This window comes from Rhinolophus sinicus, chromosome 15 (genome assembly GCF_057876585.1).
Source record: "Rhinolophus sinicus isolate RSI-liver-muscle chromosome 15, RSI-T2T, whole genome shotgun sequence".
NCBI classification, from domain to species: Eukaryota; Metazoa; Chordata; class Mammalia; order Chiroptera; family Rhinolophidae; genus Rhinolophus; species Rhinolophus sinicus.
In genome coordinates this window covers 110,338,055-110,358,176 of record NC_142515.1, presented here as the reverse complement: position 1 = coordinate 110,358,176, position 20,122 = coordinate 110,338,055, and the positions used below count along the sequence as shown (strand labels likewise).

General features: G+C 37.0%; 1 protein-coding gene across 7 annotated transcripts in view; it reads left to right on the top strand.

Moving 5' to 3' along the window:
• ARFIP1 (ARF interacting protein 1) overlaps positions 1 to 19,175 on the top strand; it is an 83,110-nt gene extending 63,935 nt beyond the window's left edge. For all 7 annotated transcript variants that reach the window (XM_019722679.3, XM_019722663.3, XM_019722648.3 and 4 more), the window contains one exon: positions 17,314 to 19,175. In XM_019722679.3, the coding sequence (XP_019578238.1) occupies positions 17,314 to 17,469 (156 nt within the window). In that variant the 3' untranslated portion in view covers positions 17,470 to 19,175. The remainder of the gene's footprint in view (positions 1 to 17,313) is intronic.
• The last annotated feature ends 947 nt before the right edge of the window (positions 19,176 to 20,122 follow it).

Sequence of the window (20,122 nt, the reverse complement as noted above, 5' to 3'; positions counted from 1 at the left end):
TTCCTAAACAACACTGAGTTGCATAGCATTAAGGACAAAGTTAATTAGGCTCTTCTAGTGTTTCTCCTTTCATCAATATTTCTCTTTTTCTACACCTTTAAATAATATAACTTGAGCTATTTTGTGGATTAAGGCAGTTTATTTGCCTTTGATTGTTCCTTTCAAGATTCAAAACAAAACCTAGGCTACTTTTGTAAAGAGAAAGAAAATAGACATTTCTGGTGCTTTGTAGACTGAGCAGAGGTGCCTTGGCTTCTTTTACCGCCCTCATGATGCCTGGCCTTGCTGTTACATGTGTGTTATCATTTAGTAAATGTGCATTTGAATTTCTTCCCAGAATTAGAGGCTCGCTGAAGGCAAGTGAATGAGATGGAAGTAAATGAGAGTCAACTATCATGGGGTGAAAGGCAAATCCTGATTACCTCACTCTGCTTTAATGAAGGCAAAGCATCCTCTCTCTGAAATTCTTCTGTTGTCTGAGTGGTACTGTTTGCATGGAAAGAGAAGGCAAAAACTTAAGAGAAAAATATGCAGATCATTTTGAGCAAACCATGTTTGTTTTTTTTAAACAACTTTTTATATGGCTTGGAACCACATGGAATGTGAAAAAAGTAATTTAAGATTAATGTTCCCTTAAGATGACTATAATTTAACTTGGGAGTGTAGGGAAAAAAAGAAAACCCTGAATGTATCAAAAGATTCAACAAAGTGTTTTAGCATATAAAAAAGTAAGGCCTCCATTAATTTTATTATATTGTTATTTCAAGAAGGACAAAATACACTCTTATTTTAAGGTAATGTCAGTGAATTAGCTATGAATTAGCTATAACCACTACATGCATTGTTTTTTCCATTAATATAGTTTAATGACTTACAGGATGGCGGTCAGTGGGGGTGGGCGGGCAGGAAAAGATGAACAGACTTGGGATCTGTCCTGGGTATGTATTTGATTAATATAGTTACTTAAATTTTTTGTTCTCAAAAATCATAGTCATTCTGAATCTTAGGTTGGTGAAAATAACTGTCATTTTCATTCACACCGTGTTTCACATATAATCATAATACAGTAATAATCCGTATATTAGGATTTGTCTAATATATGACAGACTTATTTCATATGCATCTTATTATGAGTTTAACTTTCAGAGGAAAATTCAGTGAACTGAAGTGAGGCAGGAGAAAGAGGAGAATACACAGAGAATGAAAAACGTACAACGAAGTAAACATACTTATGTAATATGAGACAACTGTATATCTAGTTGTGATGACTCAGTGACTTTATACAAATACGTAATGTAATAGGAAATACTCAAAGCCTAGTTCATTTTTGTAAAAATATGCTGTAAATGTTTGGAAGTGCTTGGAGGGCAAAGGTATTCTTTATTTACTAAAAGTTCTCTTTGAGAGGAAAAAGTATAACCCTCTGAATTTAAAATAATGGGTATTTGTTGCCAAATTTTAAGGAGCACGTTAATCATTACTTAATATGTATGAGCAGATACATTCCGAAAATCTTTTTACCCATTGACAAAATAACCTTAACTTCTTACTCTTGATACTTTTGAAATATTCATTCCAATGACTTACTGATTGTTGTCTTTACTTCTGTAACTGGAGGCATAAACAGTATTGCTCTTGCCATTTACTCATAGGTCAAATGAAATTAAGTTCTATAGGTAAAAGAACCCTAGCTAGTTCTAGATAAAAAATAAGCATTTATGGATTGACATGTGTAAGTGTAATAAGCAAGCTCAACAACTGTGCCAAATAGGATTACCTACATTTGGATCCTGTGAAACATTCCCTTACTCAGGCAACTTTACTTCCAGACTTAATTCCTGAGTATATTTCATCATGTAATTTGACATAATTTCATGTTGTTACTGTTATTTTTTTCATTCAACAAACTTTTTTTTTACATACATACTGTGTGCCAGTGGAGATGGGATAACTTCCCTCTTACCTTATAAATTCTCCTACCTGGGCTAGTAATCAAATTAACATGAGACAGATTAACAGAAGAAAATGTCCAAAATTTATTACGATGTATGTGCGGAGGTGCCATAAGAATATGAGACCCGAAGATGCTGGGCAGTTGAAGTTTATATGTCATTTTGGACACAAAAGGGAGGCAGGGGTCTGGGATTTCAAAGAGAAAGTAGGCAATTTACAGGTAAATGAGAAAGAACAGAAGTGGTAAATAAATTTTTGCTGGGCCACCCAGAAACAATAGCACACAGCAGAGGGATGTTCCGCAAACAGGATTGGCTGGATTTCTCCCTGTCTGCCACAGTTTACATTGTAATGCTAAGGTGATTCTCTCTTCCTTTAAGCGATTCAGGTAAGGGTTCTTCCTTGTATTTTGTTTCTGAATAACCAGCCTAAAATCAGTATTCCAAAAGGCATAGTTTGGGGTGGCAAAACTTCAGTACCCCCTCACCAGGAAGTGTTCTGGATATTGGTGATATCCAGTGAGCAAAAGTAAAAACAAACTCTATCCTCGAAGAGCTTATAGGCTAGTAAAAGAAACAACATTGATGAAATCACACCAAAAATATAGACATATAATTTTGCTTATCACCTGTGTTTTCAAGGAGAGGTAGATGATCAGTTAAGTAGTAGTCAGGGCAAGCTTCCATGAGAAAGTGGGTTGAGCATTAGCTAACTAAAGTGAGAAGCAGAGTATTCCAGATAGCAAGAACAATATATGTCACAGCCCTGTGGCTGGAAGGGATGTGGTATGTTCAAAGAGTGCATGTGACTAGAGCATGGAGAAGCGCATAGGGGTAAGCAGGGGCCAGACCATGCAGGCTTTATAGACCCATGAAGGAAAAGTTTATTTTAATATCAGTGGGAAGCCATTGAAAGAATTCTTGGCAAATGACAGGACTGAAATATGGAGCTGAGATTTCAGTAGAATCTAAGAGTGAATATAGTAGTTTAGATAAGGGATGATGGGGGCTTGAATAAGGGTGATGGTAGATAAGGGCGATTTGAAAGCCTCCCAAGAGTGACAGCTTTATAATCATGAATTGCTGTTTTTATAGATTTGACTTGCTTCCTTTTTTTCTGGCAGTTATGAGGTTCTTGTGTTTTCTGACGCTTTTTGGTCAGAAGTGATTAACTCATTTGGAGGGTAGGGTCTGGATTTCATTTTTCTGTTGTGTATGTTAGAGGGGAGGGGATTGTTTGGTTCTTTTACGTTGAGTGACTAGGATTGATTTATAAAAATTTACTTAACCATTATTGCGGCAGTGTATCTATTCTGTAAAAATGGTTGATACCTGTGTACTACTGAAGTGCACATTTCATTTATATTGCCAAGAACCTTGGGTATCTCCCAAGTCATTGGCCAGGTTTTGTGATAAAGTTGATTTTTTTAAAGTGATCAGTGTAAAATTTGAACAAATCAGTGATAATCTATCTGCATTGTTTTGTTGGTGGTAGCATTGCTGCACTTTTTTTTTAGTTCTTAGTAGTTACAGTCTCTTCAGTTTACTTAAAAGTAAAACCTTTATATAGTATTTCCGAGTAAAATCTTAGAAGACGTTCGCAATGTTTAAGAATTTGACTTTGCGTTGTTCTCTTTAACCTTTCCTTGAAGTCCTCTCAGTAATGACTCGGCACTTTCTTGTTGCGTGCGTGTGCGTGTGTGTGCGTGTGTATTCCTTCCATGACTCATCTACATTTTACTTTGTTAGATTAAAAAAAATCATTTGATAAATAGCTTTCTCCTTTCTTCCTCTCAAACCTTATAACATCCTGGTTTTCTGTTGTTATTTCTGTCTTTAAGTTTTCAAAAGAGGCTCTTTTTTAAATTCAGTAAGTTTTTTTATGGTGCTTGTTTTGAGCTATTATAATAATGCCTAATCCTAAAAAATATCGTATGAAGGTGTTATGACCAACTCGCTGCTGACAAGTGACTTACAACCTAATGGAGAACGTTTAGTAAAATCTGTTATATACAAAATGCTGAGTTAAGCATAAGAAAGAAGAAATACCGAATCTGATAAATCCCTGCCAGGCTAGGTGGCAGCATGACGAGGTGGCAGCATGGTGGCAGCATGACTTAAGCAGAACCACACAAGATTGAGGAACATGAGCATTGGTGGGAAAAGGTCAGAAAAAAAAATTCTTGAAGAAACCCTGGATCATAAGTTTAAATGATTTGTTAACTTTTGGTAAATTTTCTGTTCTCATCTGAAAACAGAGCATAGTAGTACTGCTTGTGGATTTTTTAAAGAAAAATAATGGCTTTATCATAAATCTTAATAACTTGTCCATTTAGTTTATAAATAGTTGTTAGGTACATAGGATCAGAATTTTGTAAGTTGTATAAGAGATTGAGGTCTCAATCTTAAAAACAGTTTTCCAAGGTATACTATAGAACCGTATTTATGAAGGAAAGCTATTTTGTGAATGTGAAGATGAGTGTGAATAGACCATTGGTTTAACTGTAAGTTCCTGTTGCCCAGTGACCTAAGGCCAGTGAGGAAAGGGTCACCTAACAAATGAGAGGACATCCCTAGTTTCTTAACTACTCTTCTGCACCTAAATTGATTTGGAACTAGGAGCGCAGATGCTAACTTGAATGATTTATGTTACTTAATATTTCCTCTAGCAACTTGAAAGTTTCTTTCTTCCCCTAAGTATTAGCGTAGTGCCCAGAGCCTTCTCCACCTAAAGCGCCTGTCACACTGTGTTGTGCTGCCTGCTAATGTTTCTTCCCGTAGACCAGGGGTGTCCAAACTGCGGCCCGCAGGCCAACTGCGGCCCATGAGCCACTGTTAATTGGCCCGCAGCAAATTCCAAAAATATATAGTTTACTTAAATAAACCAGGTGAGGCACTACTTACTTCACCTCGAGTGAGTGGCCCGGCTGTTTCTGTATTTTACCGCGTGTGGCCCTTGGTGAAAAACGTTGAAAAATGTTTGGACACCCCTGCCCTAGAACTAAGCTCCGTGGATGATCTGTAGAGCCTTCCCTTCCTACAGCAACGGAGTTGATATTACTCTGAGTAATCTGTATGTGGAGGAAGCTCTCCATAAGTGTTTTGTGTAACATCTATAGGTATATCCACCTAATCTGGGACCTAGATGATCAGGTACAAGTATACAGGTGACGATGCTACAGTTCAGAGAGGTGAAGTAACTTGCTCAGAGCTTCACAGCCAGACTAGGATTCAACTATAGAACTGTTTGACTTCATAGCCTGCTTTTAGTTAAGTGACATGAAGTTACAATGCTGCTCCACGTAAGGTTCTTAAAATAGCAGAGAAAGAAGATAGATTCTTGTAAAACACAAGCCATATTGGTCACATCTAAAGCTGGAGCTCTTGGAAGGACGGGAGGAAGGGGAGGGAGCTAACAGTGGAAACCATAGAACAAAAAGTCGACACATTTTTGCTAAGGAGGAGAAAACCTGTGCATTGAGAATTTTATGTACCATTAAATAAAGAATTGTAAGACATTACCACAGTTCTGTGACCTGTCGTTACTGGAGTTTACAGATTACGTTTCATCAGTTATCTTCTTGTCAGTGGTGGACTGCCCGTTTTTCCCTCTTACGGTGATTTTTTTTTTAACCTGCTTGTAGTGATTTGTTGAAACCTATCCCAATGAGTCAGAAAAATAAAATCTGTTCTTTCACCTCCATTTGTAGTTCATATTTGTCTTTCCTTCTCTGACTCCCAGTGCCCACACCCTTATTTTTGATAGTGCCTTAACTGGTAGTTGCTGTGGCATGACAGGCATTTCCAAATCTATTACAAAGTAATAAAATCACAAACCCAATGAAAGACTAAGACAGGTATACTTTCCTGTTTGTCACTCTTCTGGTCTCTTACTTACTGAAAAGGGGTCAATGATGGGCAGAGGAATGTGTAATTACACATTTTTAAATAGTTGGGGGTAAAGAAAAGAGTTAATACTTTACATATTAATGGTTGGCGACATCTCACTAAAGAACAATTTTCTTCCAGGTTTTACTCACATGTTTAAGCCAAGCTACTACCCCAATATTATTGTACACGTGATATTAACACCAATTTATGGAATTATTGGGAGAGCCAATAATTAGTTTAAAGACTTTAACAATTGTAAATATATTAAAACTAATAACTTTTAGCTAGAAATTGCCTCTTTTTCTCAATTACTTTAGTATCTCTGTTAAGGTATGTAATCTAAATTTGATTTGGAAAGAAGTTCATTTGGTAGAAGTGAAGTGCCTTTTTATGGATTTGATGCCTATGAAGTAATACTTCAAGTTTTTCAGTCAGTAACTTTGTAAATGGTATTTATCTTAAATTGATACATGCTGTGTAGGCAGGAGAAAGTTTTCACTGTAATCCACTTGACATCATCTATCAGTCCTGCTCTTAAAATTCTCTTACCCAGTTTCTATTTAAAACCCCAACTTGTCTCTGCCTTAGTAGTCAGTGTTGAAGTTTGTTTTGCCCTTTAACAATTAAAGTATTGTGTGCTACATTTTAGGTCATTCACCAGATGTTGCTATAGTGGTTTTGCTTATGTCTGATCTGGGTTGCTCATTGTTTGGCAGATCTTTATGAAAGTCCTTTGTAATTGAGTTCACAGTGATTTCGTGTATTTGTAAATTACTATAATTGTTTCTGATGTTAGGTTTTGAAAATTTGTCAAATTTGTCATCATCCCATTTCTGGCCAGAATTGTTACCTCTGTCTTCTTTTTGCTCCTATTTTAAATTTCAGCTTTTCTGTTGTATTTTATTTATCCCTATAACTACTTTATATCTTTTCTAAGTTGTGACATACATCAATAAATAGTTCCACATAGATTTTTTTGCTTGCTCTGTAATTATGAAAAGAGTATATGAAAGTTTATTTAATATTGTGTTCTTCATCATTTTAGAAAGAAATTAACTTTCATTTCTTTCATCTGCTCTAACCCTCGTGTTAGATCCTTGTTCCGAGGATGTTTAAAGGCAATTTCAGGGCAGAGACAAAATTAGGGAGGAGCTTAAAGTATTTATTTCCTACATTTCTACCTTTCCTTTAAAAGTGCTCTGTCATCTCTTTTTTTTTTCAGACTTTGTTTAAAAGCTTTCCAAAATGTTAATTGCCTTATGAATAGAGGCGGGTTGGAATAGGTGAAAGAGCATGGGCCAGTCTTGGAAGAAGACATTCCTGACTTTCCCAGCTCCCAACCCATCTGCTTCCTAGTGGTCTCACCTTAGGCAAGTTACTTAACTGTCTCAGTCTGCTTTTTTTAAAGGAGAGAATAGAAGACTGTACAGAGTAGACATAAGGGTAACATATTATCTGTCACATAGGAAGTGCCTCGCAAAAGTTAGGCATCTACCATATCAAAGAATAGTCTACCAAAGATATTTGTTTCTTTGATTCTGTGTGCTCATCACTTCTCATGATTGGATAGCATAAATATAGAAGTAAATTGAAAAAATGTAATGACCCTAAAATATTTCCTCTAACATTTTGGCTTTTTTGCCCAAAAGTAGGGTTTGACCTTTCTCCCGCCTCACTTTCTTCCTTTCTCCCTAAGCCAGTTCTGTTTGATAAACCAGAATCTTTCCTAGATTGACCTTTACAAAACCAAATAGCCTAGTAAAACGAACCTGATAAACGAGCCAAGTAACTTAATACTTTTAAGTCTTGTTAAAACACCTTATATATAGTGACAACAGCACAGCCGTTACCAAGATTGCAAAACTTAATTATCTTTAAAATTGTATTGCAGCTGCTTTTCTAATATTACTTAATTCTTCCCTTTAATTGGTAATAATTTATATTTATTTGATAACCAAAATATTCTGAGAATTCCTGTGGCATACCAGTCAGAACTGCATTGAAGACATTTTATGAATACGTATTATAGTGTAAATTTGTTCATCAAAAATATCCAGAAAAGCAAAATACTTTGTTTTTAATTCATTTCATTTAGAAAGTATATTCATATCAAAAATCGATCTATTAGTTTATTTTAATTTCCCTTTTTTATTTAGTAATGGTTTGATTGGGTAAAAGAGTCAATACCATTCTTATTTAAATTTGTATCTGATTTTGAAGACATACTACCAAAACTAAAATTTGTACTAGGATAACACATAATCGGTGCTAATAGAAAAATGAGAGTAAGTTACCTCTTTTGGTATAAAATAGCTTCTGCAATTAAAGTGACAATGAAATTTTATACTTTATTTCCATAATTATAATTGAAAAGCTGTGAATCCCCGAAGCCTCTCTTTATGCCACGGAACTGCTCTGAAGTGTGTGTGCTTTTAAAGGCTTTACACATCAACCTTCTCACAATTACTGGGTAATGTTTTTGTGAAAATGGGTATTGTATCATTTGTTGTGAAAACTAGAATTCAGTCCTAAAAAGCACCTTCTTTCCTTGGTTTCCCGTGGATTAAGTTTCACTGGGGGTTAGGAGGCCATTTTGAAAACACCTGGTTTGAGGCTTTTTAGTGAGCTACCAAGATTTCCTCAGCTACAAAAAGAGGTGTGTCTCTGTGTTCGGTTTGTCATCTACCCCAAGGAATGGGGAAGCTGGCTTATGTTGACATTTGTAGACTTAGCTAAAGATTGTCTAATGCCCTTTCCACTTTTTTTTTTTAATTTTTTATTGGGGACTATTGGGGAGCAGTGTGTTTCTCCAGGGCCCATCAGCTCCACGTCATTGTCCTTCAATCTGGTTGCAGAGGGCACAGCCCACCATCCCATGCGGGAATCGAACCTGCAACCTTATTATTGCGAGCTCTCTAACCAACTGAGCCATCAGGCCACTCCCTCCACTTTATTTCTGACTCTCTAACTTTCTAGACTGTTGTAACAGCTCTCTAGAGATCCAGTACATGAATCAAATCCTGTACTCTGCTTTTATTGTCTCCTCTAATTCTAAAACATGAGAATTAAAATTCAAGTCAAAACATTTTTGTGACTCAAAGAGCAATAAATTGGCTAGAACCTATTTCTGAAAATGAGTATTTCACGCTGAACATACAGAAGCCCCTAGTTGCTCTGTAATTCCAGGAGCCAAGGATCAGCTGAAATAGGTAAAACAAGAAAAACCAAATTATAATCATAGAGCAAGGTAGAAAATTACTTTATAACCCAGGTAGGCAACAAGTGTGAAAGCCTTTAAAAAAAAAATCTCTGAAAGAGGAACCATTTCTTATCCTTAAAAATAAATGGGAATATGGGTAGCTGGATGGCTCAGTTGGTTAGAGCGTGAGCTCTGAACAACACAGTTGCTAGTTTGATTCCCACATGGGCCAGTGAGCTGCGCCCTCCACAACTAGATTGAAGACAACAGGCTGCTGCTGAGCTTCTAGAGGGGCAGCCAGATGGCTCAGTTGGTTAGAGCCCGAGCTCTTAATAACAAGGCTGCCGGTTCAATTCCCGCATGGGATGGTGGGCTGTGCCCTCTGCATCTCAGATTGAAAAAGGCAACTGGACTGACTTGGAGCTGAGCTGCACCCTCCACAACTAGACTGAAGGACAATGACTTGCTTGGGCCCTGGAGAAACACACTCCCCCAATAGTCCCCAATAAAAAATAAAAAACAAATTTAAATAAATAGGAATACTGTTTCTCTATTGAGAGAAAGAAGGCTATTTTTGAGAGCTCTTTGAGTTTCCAAATATATATATACCTCTATTTAGAAAGCAGTTACTTTTTCCAGAAAATTTTATTAGCAGGGAACCATAAAAATTATCCTAATCTCAGTTTCTTCATGATGTAAATGAGAAGAGAGTAAACTTGTAGTAAACTTGGGGCAGATATGGGAATGGTGCCCGATTTTCCTGTCTTTTATTATCCTTCAGCTATATAAGCTTCCTTCTGCATTTAACAAGAGTCTCCACAGGCAAAAAAAAAAAAAAAAAGATTATCTACTTAATGGACAGAGAAAGTAGAAAACCAGTAAGTGGTTTAATTTGTCGTAAATTTGCCTTGTTCCTGATCTGGATAATGCCATTTTAGAGAAGGAAATTTTACTTAAGTATGGTTTGCAGAAATTCAAAATGCATCACATAGCAGCAGTTCGTGAGGATTGTAACATCGTATTTTAGGGATAGATACGAGTTTTCTTGAATTCTCTGAGGTCCATTACTTCAGGCTCTACAAGTAAAGGTGAACGTCTTGATTATAAACAGAATTGATTTATGGCTATACAGAGAATTAGAATTTGGAAAGATTGTTTGAAACTTTCTAATTTAGTTTCATTTTCAGATCTATTAACTCATCTTTATATTTTTTTATCCTATATCTGAAATGAGTCATAATGCTTCGTTCATTTTCCTGTTTTCTTTATCTTTTAAAAAAAATTACATTTGATATACATATAAAATAATATATGTAATGTGTATTTCAGTTATAAAGCATAATAGTATAATGAGCGTCTGTGACCCCACCACCCAACCCAAGAACTAGAGCATTACCGATGATTTGTGCCTCTCTGCGTGTTCCTTCCTTGACCCATCCCCTTGCCCCCATACCTCGCGTTCTATCCATTCATTGTACTCTTAAAGGCCATTTGCATTGTTTCTGTGTCTGCTATGAATGTTCCTGACCATGCCTGTTAGGATATTGTGAGTGTGCAACTTTGTAAGATAAAGCCAGATTGTTTTCCAATGTGGATGTACCAATTTATGTTCCCACCAGCAGTGTGTACAAGATCCCTTTGGTCCACATGCTCTCCAAACGAAGTGAGTAAAATGGTATATTTTTGTGTGCTCTTCATTTTTTATTTCCCTCATTGTTTATTGACCACGTTTATTTCTTCCAGTATAAAATGCCAATTTATGCCTTTGCCCATACTTCCACTAGGTTGTTGGTTTTTTCCTGATTTGTCGGCATTCTTCATATATTTTTATACAAATATTTTTTTGGTTATGTGTTATGGATATCTTCTACCATTTTGTGACTTGTGATTTTTACCCTCTTTACAATGGCTTTTGACAAACCAAAGGTCTTAACTTAAAGTAGATTAAATTATCAATCTTATATTGTTCATGCCTTTTGTGTCCTATTTAAGAAATCTTTTCCACCCCAGCATTATAAGATTTTTGGTTATATTTTCTTCTAAAAGTTTTCAATTTTTTTGGTTTTTGCAATTCCAAATCCACCCTGAGCTGGTTTATTTATAGTATTATGTGAGTTAAGGTATCCAGTTTTCTCCCCACGTGGATAACCAGTTTTCCTAGCACCACGGTTTTTCCCTACGGCATTACTGAAGTATAATTGACATGCATTACTGCACATATTTAAGGTGTACAGTTTGACGACTTTTGATAATATGCAGACACCTGTGAAACCATCACCAAAACAAGATAGTAAGTTCATCAGCCCCAAAAGCTTTCTTGAGCCCCTTTGTATTCTAAATCCTCATTACCAGGCAGCCACTGATTTGCTTTCTGCTACTATAAATTAGTTGGAATGTTCTAAATTTGACATAAATGGAATCAAACAGTTTCTACTGTTTGTTTTCTGGTTTGTTTCACTAAGCATAATGTTTCTGTGATTCATTCATGTTGAATACATATCAGTTCATTTCTTTTTTTATTGCTGAGTAATATTCCATTGTATAGAAATGCCACAATTTATCTATTAAGCCATTGATACACATATGGGTTGTTTCCAGTTGTAGGCTATTACAAATAAAGCTACTATGAACATTCATGCACAGGTCTTTGTGTGGACATACAATTTTCATTCCTCTCAGGTCAGTACTTAGGAGTGGAATAGCTGTGTTGTATGTATATATACACATGGGAATAGTAAGTTCATGGTTAACTTTTGAAGAAACTGGCAGGCTTTTCCAAGGTGGTTATACCATTTTACATACCCACTATCGTGTGTGAGAGATCCATTTGCTCCACATCCTCACCAATAAGGTGTAGTTACTCTTCAATTTTAACCATTCTGGTGGGTGTGCGGTAGCATCTCATTGTGGTTTTAATTGGAATTTCTCTAATAACTTAAGACATTGAGTATCTTCATGTATTTGTCTGCCGTATGCCTATTTTCTTTGGTGAAATGCCTGTTCAGATCTTTTCCCCATTTTTTCAGTTGGGTTGTTTGTCATCTTACTGAATTGTAAGAATTCTTTATATATTGTGGCATCAGGTTCTTTGTCTAAAACATGTTTTGCAAATATTGTCCCTCAATATGTGGCTTGCCTTTTCATTTATATAAGTGTCTTTTAAAGAGAAAAATATTTTGATTTTGATGAAGTCCAGTTTATTAATTCTTTAAAAATAATTTATGCTTTGTACTATTTAAAAATCTTTGCCAAACCCGACCATTAAGATTTTCTTCTTATTCTAAGAAGTTTTATAGCTTTTAGCTCTGATATTTAGGCCTGTGATCCATTTCAAGGTAAATTCTGTAGGTGTTGTGAGGTATAATGGTCAAGGTTCATTTTTCGTGACTCCATCCTTGGATCTGTTTTCTGTCTACCCACTCGCTTGATGAGCTTGTCTAATCAGGTGGCTTTGCATATCATCGGTATATTGATGTGTTCTGTTGACTCCCATTTTACATTTCCAGCCCTGACTGATATCCTGAACTCTATCCAGTCTCCAAAATGCAGCTCCCTACTCACATTTCCAAGTATGTGCCTGAAAGGCATCTGAAACTTCACTTATCCAAACTGAGCTGTTGAAATCCACCTCTCCTCCACACTGCCCCTGTTTTTCATTGTGCTTCAGTAAACTTCACATCAGTTTCTGTCTTTGAAAAGGAAATAACTGTGTCTCTTCTTTCACACTCACAGCGCTTCTCAAACTCTTCTGACACCAGATGTGTGGGATTTTTTTCCCCACACTGACCAATTCTCTGGATACCAGCTGGGTATTCTACAGTTCAATTCAGTCTGACACTGCGGACACCACCACCACCACCTTCAGACACCAGTTGAAAGTCCAGGTTGTCACTTGGGCATCTTTCCATAACCCTCTCCTCAGGTCCGATCATTTCCTAGAGTGGCTAACAGAACTCAGGAAAACAGTTTATTACTTGATAAAAAGTTTAGTACAAATACTAAAGGATACAAATAAACAGCCAGATGAAGAGGAGGTACACAGGGCAAGGTCTGGAAGGGTCCTGAGCACAAACTCCCCATGGAGTTTGGGGTGCCCCACCCTCCTGGCATGTGGACGCGTTCACTAACCCAGGTGCTCTCCAAACCCCGTACTCGGGATTTTTATGGAGGCTTCATTACAGAGGCACGATTGATTAAATCATCGACTGTTGGGGATTAATTCAGTCTGTAGCCTCTCTCGCCTCCCTGGAGTTTTGGGCTGTAGAGGTGAAAATTCCCAACCTCTAATCACAATTTAGTTCCCCTGGCAACCAACCCCCATCCTGTGGTTATCTAGGGAGTTTCCAAAAACCTCATTAACATAAAGTGGGGTATAGTTGAAAAGGACTCATTATGAATAACAGATGACACTCCTTTCACCCTTATAGCTCTGTGGCTATTGCAGAAACAGGGCAAGAGACCGAGTATTATAATAAAAAATGCCCCCATCTATCTTATCACTTAGGAAACTACAAGGGTTTTAGGTACTCTGTGCCAGGAATGAGGAAGAAAACCAAGTATATGTTCCTTATTATGAATCACAGTATCATAATCTTACTTCTTACAAGTTCCTAATCAGTGGATTCTAAATAAATGCAAGTATATCTCACTATATACAAGAAGTTAGTGTCGTTTGAAGATTTGACTGTCCACTAGGTAAACTTAGATTGCACTGAAACTGAATGAGTACTTACTCTGTGTCAGTGCGCTAGGTGGTATCTCGTGTCATTTAACCCTCACAACAGCACTACAAATTCCGTTTGGTAACGGCACCCCTGATACACAGATACAGACCTTGGCCAATGAAGTTGGAAGTAGCCTGTGCCTGGTGTCACGAAGCAACTAGAAAGTGGTACAAGCAAGATTGGCACACATGCCTCCTGATTCCAGAGCTCTTTCTGGTAATTTCTATAAAGGAAGAGCACTAATAATGGGGATATGTAACTAATGACCTGATTAATAACAACACGAATTTGGGAAGGCTGTGACCAGTATCAGACTATGCCTAACGCAGGTCTTCCCAGAGAGGTGGAAGTAAAAGTTTTAAAAGATACTATATTACGTTTACTCCAAAACTGCAGTTAGATCTTGGGGCTGATGATAGCAGTTTCCCCTCTCGTGTTTGAATCTGTGCTCCCTAGCTGCTTTCTCTCTTAATTTCCCCCCTGACTCCTACCCTCCCCAGGTACAGGCTTTTCTTCACTTCCTTTATTTATCACCCACTTAGCCTATCCTCTCTCCAAACCTCTCCACCTTTAGATTTCCTCCTTTTCGCTGTGTTACCGAAAACCCTTATTCCTTGCTAGGAAACTGCGTTCTTAACCTTTTTCATAGATGTACCACTTAACCTTTTGATGTATAACAAGACACCCAAAACTTAGTGGCCTAGAACAACAGTGACTTATTATTTCTTAACAATTACGTGGGTTGGATAGGTGGGTTCTTCTGGGTTCGCTTTCAGCTGGAAGGCCTGCTGGGTGCTGGGCACAGCTGGCGTGGACTGGTCCTCTCTCCCTGGGGGCTTTCATCCCGAAGGAGGCTAGACTGGGCTTCCTCACAAGGTGGTGTTTTCAGGCCTCCTTTTCTAATGTTACATGGCCAAGCTCACTTTCATTTGGTAAAAAACAAAATTCCACCGGGTAAATTTGGAGATCTAATTGGCTTTACTAAGTGATTCATGAATCAGGCAGCATCCCATTTAACAACTAGAAGAGTGCTCCAAGGGGTCCATTGTACAAAATGGGAGGATTTTATGTGCAGGAAGAGCGTGGACTAAGTTAAGAGTGGATTATTTCAGGCAAGGATCCCTTCCCTTAGGGGGTCTTATCAGGCAGATTACCTCAATAGAGTGATCAGGAAATTTCAGATTGATGAGTTTAAAATTCCACGCCTGGTATAGGCTGAAACTGCAATTAGGGTAAGTATTAAATCCAGGTTTGGTATCATGGGCTTTTAGCACAAGCGAGGCACGCCATCTTGAGTTTGTGGGGTTTTTTCTTTTTAACACATTGAGGAATACTCACCAAGGGTGTGGATATTGAGAGAGGTGATTCTTTGGGGCCATTACTGTAACAGTCTACTATATATAGAATACTTCACTCACTTCCTAAATTACCATCTAGAAACCTGCTTTTCCTGTAATTATCCTATTAACTAAATAATTGCCTCTAGGTTGAGTCTGATCATCCTTTGAATATCCCCCGTACCTCAAAACCAGGGGTCAGGGTAGGTAGAGCTCTCGTGTCCCAATGTTCTCCAGCCTATCTTGGAAAAACCCTCTTCTCTCCATAGTACGTGCGGTTTTCTTAAGTTCACTTGATGTATTTCTACTACCCATTTATCACAGTGATCATCATTTTGTGCCTTACTTACCCTCGTGTTCTTGTATCCTTGTACACAGTGAAATGTATCCTTGTATACAGTGAAATGTTTAGTTGTGGTCCTTGCTGCAACTGGCACCAAAGGTTTTCGTTTAGAAAGCTTGCAGGCCTCAAATGCCTGACCAGATAAATTCAAGATATACGTCTTTTAGTTCGTACAGATATTGTTAGTTTTCATTGCTTCCTGCTACCTGGTGCTCTTAAACTATATTCCTGCCAGAAACTTTCTTTGTCAGAGGAGGAGAGAACATTCCTTTTGTTTTTAACAACTTCTACATGAACAGCAGCACCAGGCACCCTAAGGTTTGAGGAGTGAGAGGTGAGCCCAGCTTCAGACGAATCCCTAGGGTGTCACTGCGGATCTGGTTTCTTGCCTCCCCCCTCCCTTTCCCCATCCCCTAAGAGTGTAAGCTCGTGAGGAATGGGTTTTTTTCCTATATCCCCAAAACCTAGAACAATACCTGGAACATACAAGAAGATAATTAATATTCATTGAATGAATAAATGAATGGGATAAAAAGATATCTAAAATATGTCAAGTAAAAACCAATTACGAAAGTGTGCATAGTGCAGTCCATTTGTATTTTTAAAGATTGTATAAAATTTCTCAAAGGATACACCATAAAATGTTTTGTAGTGATCCTCTCAGTTGTGAGGGGAGGGCAACAAGTACAGAGAGAGGATCGAGGATCGGGAGATTTTAATTTATAATTTTGAGCATATGTTATTTTTATAATATGTTAATTTTAAAAATAAAGACTTTACAAATCAAAAATATCCAATATAAGCATGTTGTGTTATTTTCTTCATAGAAGTAGGTAGATGAAGATATGGTTTGAGAGACTATTCATGTGTGTGTTTATGTGTGTATAATATAGTAATTACAGATGTCATATATGTAAAATGTTATATCCTATTTTTTTCACTTAGCACATGTATCAGACATTCTTACAGCATTAAAAATTATTAAAGTTCAGTTTCAATGAAAATTGGATTGGATGGTTAAATAAGAGTATATTTTGTACTTTCTCTATCAAACATTTTACAGTTATAAAGAAGACCCCTGGAAACATAAGTCTTTGTGATGCTTTGCTGATTTCTTTAAGAAAGATTCATAGAGGTAGTGTTATTTGGTTAAAAACATACTCCTGATATCGTTACAAGAAATAAACAATTGAAAATAACTGAGATTCATGAACCTTAAATAAATTGGCTTTCTGGACAGCACTTCCTGCTGTTTTCTTGATTCTTTGCAGAGAACTGCAGTATTTAGAAGTATAGTCTGCTCAGTTTTACATAAAGTTAACTTAATGATGTTCATACTTGGTATGTAGCTATATGTAATATAGCCATCATTTATATATAATTTTCCCTCTTCAGTGTTTGATTTTTAATAGTCTTAGTTTGAGAGGAGATTGACGTTTTTAATTAATGCCCTCAATAATGTTTAAAAATGGTTAACAGAGTACAAGTGTGCCTCAGAGATATCGCAGGCTCGGTCCCACACTCCACAATGAAGTGAGTCGTTAGCTTTTTGCTGGTGAAGGGTTTGCCTTCACTTTGTAAAAAATGCAACATCTGTGAAGTGCAATATCGTGAACCACAGTAAAACGAGGTATCCCTATACGTATTTAGCTTCTTAAACTGACCTATTCCCTTTAGGGAAATTAAGTCTTCAAAGGCTCAGTGACCTTGCAAAGCAGTGTACTGTAGGTGTGCGTGAATTAACTTTGTATTATTGAAACAGCTTTTCCTGAAGAGAGAGACACTAATTAAGACATGTAATAAATCACCTTATATTTCACTGTCATTTGTGTTAATGCTTGGTCTTGTAACTCTGCCCTGTTCACAGGTCAAAGTATTGCACAACCAGCTGGTCCTTTTCCACAATGCCATTGCCGCTTACTTTGCTGGGAATCAGAAGCAGCTTGAACAGACACTTAAACAGTTCCATATCAAATTGAAAACTCCTGGAGTGGATGCCCCATCTTGGCTTGAAGAACAGTAAAATCACTTCTGGAGAAAAAGAAAGAAAGTCACGTTGTCATATTTCTAAACAAACCTAATAAGAATTAAGCAGAGTTGGGGAAAAGAAGAAGGGGTGACAACCATTGTAGAGATTCTTGCACAAACAGTTTTAATTTTATCCCTTTTTCATATTTAAAAAAAAAAACTGTTAAATTGGATGGGAACATGGGTGGTTTTAATCTAAGCAGAATTTCTATAATCTGAACACAAAAATTTTCCTTTTTGAGAAATCCTTTTGTATTGTGAGGGTTGATGGCTATTTCTGTAGTTTGAAACCATCTAATGTAGATTTGCACTAACCAGATAAAAATTCAAGGTTTTTGGTCCTGGAAATGATGAGGGCCAGTTGTAACTTTTCCAAAGGGAGGTTTACATGATTTATATCAACATCAGATATTTTATATATGAATATATTAAACGTCTTTAAGAGATTCATTTTCATGTATTGTCTTAAAGAAAAAAGAACCTATTTTGCAGAGTAAAATTATATGGTGTCCTTGCGGCGTCCACGCAGAGTGGCCACTCTAATGAATGATTGGCTTGTGGAGTTGTGGCAGATACCTTTTTAAAAATGAATCTGTACCACTGTAATTTTGTTTAGACTTTTTTTTTTTTTAAGACGCAGGAATCACACTGTCATTTCTATGAGGCATTTGAGCTTATGGATTTGCATTATCCAAAGTCATAGGACGGTTGTGTTAGCAGTTTCGTTTGATTCATAATGAAACCTGCTTAAGAGAATTTTTTTTGACAGGTGGATTTGGGAATAGAAATTCTTGATGGTTCCTAGGATAGAAATCTGTGCTTAGAAAGCTAATTTTTTGGTAAATTCCATTTTGACAGAAGTGAACTCCTAGACAGCTTTCATTGACTTCCATATGTAACAATACCAGTTAAGCCTTAAATCACAGATATGTGCCTTCTCAGATACAGTAATTCTCATTCAACCAATGTACATAATCCTAAGGAAATCCCTTTCAGATAATGTACAACATGTCTGTTCCTTCCTTGGAAAGGAGCACTGTGTATACCTGTTGGGTTTCTTTGTATTTGTTAAACCACGTTTAGGGTTTATGGTGAAACCAACTTTTGAATTTGCTGTTTGGTTTTTCTTCGTTCCTCTTGTGGAATGGGAAGACAGGGGGATTTTTTTCATTTGAGTAATGGAAAAGCATATGGGCCATTGTGGTGGCAACAAGAAGGGGATTGATGAGACCATAGCTGTCGTAGTTGCTCAGCACTGTTTTTGTGGTGTGTGGTTGGCCTGTCAGCTTCGTGGTTGTATCAGGAACGTAATCCTTTTTAAATATAAGTTCTTCTGATTTTTGTCATAGATTTAAATTAATATTTTGAGAGGTATCCCTTCATCTGTTCATTTCTTTTGTGTTGAAATGAAGTACTTAAAATTACTGTTATACACGAACTTTGTGGACTGTAAGATTTGTTATATATGTTCAAATGCCTTCTAGCTGGCTTTTAAAATAATATGCCTGTTTCCAGTGCTTAATACAGTGTAATGTGATTGTAAATCATAAACCTGTTTTAATCATTCCCTCCTGTATATTTGTACTCAGAGAGCCTTATTTTATTCTTCCAGCAGAATTACTACTTGTGATAGTGCATTTACATTCCCCAGAATGTGCCTCTGGTGTGAATTTTGTATTCTTATTAAAAGTGTTTGCTGCAGTGCCTTGCTTCTCTGGCTATTCATAATTTAAAATAAGCAATGACTCGGAAATTCTGAGACATAGGATTTGTCTTTTCTGAACTTTAAAAACAATAACAAAAAATGATGCTTCTGTCACTTATTTTATTTCAGTAAGTTATTATTTTCCTTCAATTGGCATCTCTTTTGGGAGAACATGTCCACTCTTACCACATTTGAGTAACAATTGTAGTAGCTGAGGAATCAAGTAGTTTCATGGATTGATGAGTTTTTTTCAGAATAAACTAAAAATATTAGTGATTCTGAGTCATGGGTCCATGTGCAAAAGAAGGAAGTAAATTAACTTATTAGCCAGTAGTATACAAGGTGTGCTCAAAAAATGTGGTGAATGTTTAAATTTAAAAAAAAAAAAATTATTACAGTAAAAGACACATTGCCAATAATCCCCCTCAAAATACTCCCCCTTGCTTCGAACACATTTATGCCATTGTTTTTGCCATTTTCTGAAGCAGTTCTGGAAGTCCTCTTTTGTGAGTATCTTTACTTGTGCTGTCATGGCTGCCTCGATGTCCCGAATCATTTTGACTTTGGGGAAGAGCCAGAAGTCACACGGTCCCAGATCTGGTGAATAAGGTGGATGAGGACACACTATAATGTTTTTATTTGACAGAAATTGCCATACCAGAAGTGATGTGTGACATTGAGATAAAAAATACAGTGAATGCTGCTGCCCAGTGCCATCCAACGGAAAGGCAGGGATCTTCAATAGGGAAGTGGCGCATTGAAAGTTAGTAACAGTGTGTGACAAGTTTCAACTTGTGCAGTGCAGTCAGTCGGTTGAAAGAAGGTTTTAAAGAGTGCCGTAAATCATCCTCCATCATGACCACGCTCTGTGTCACACATTACTTCTGGTACAACAATTTCTGTCAAAAACATTAGGGTGTGTCCTCATTCACCGGATCTGGCA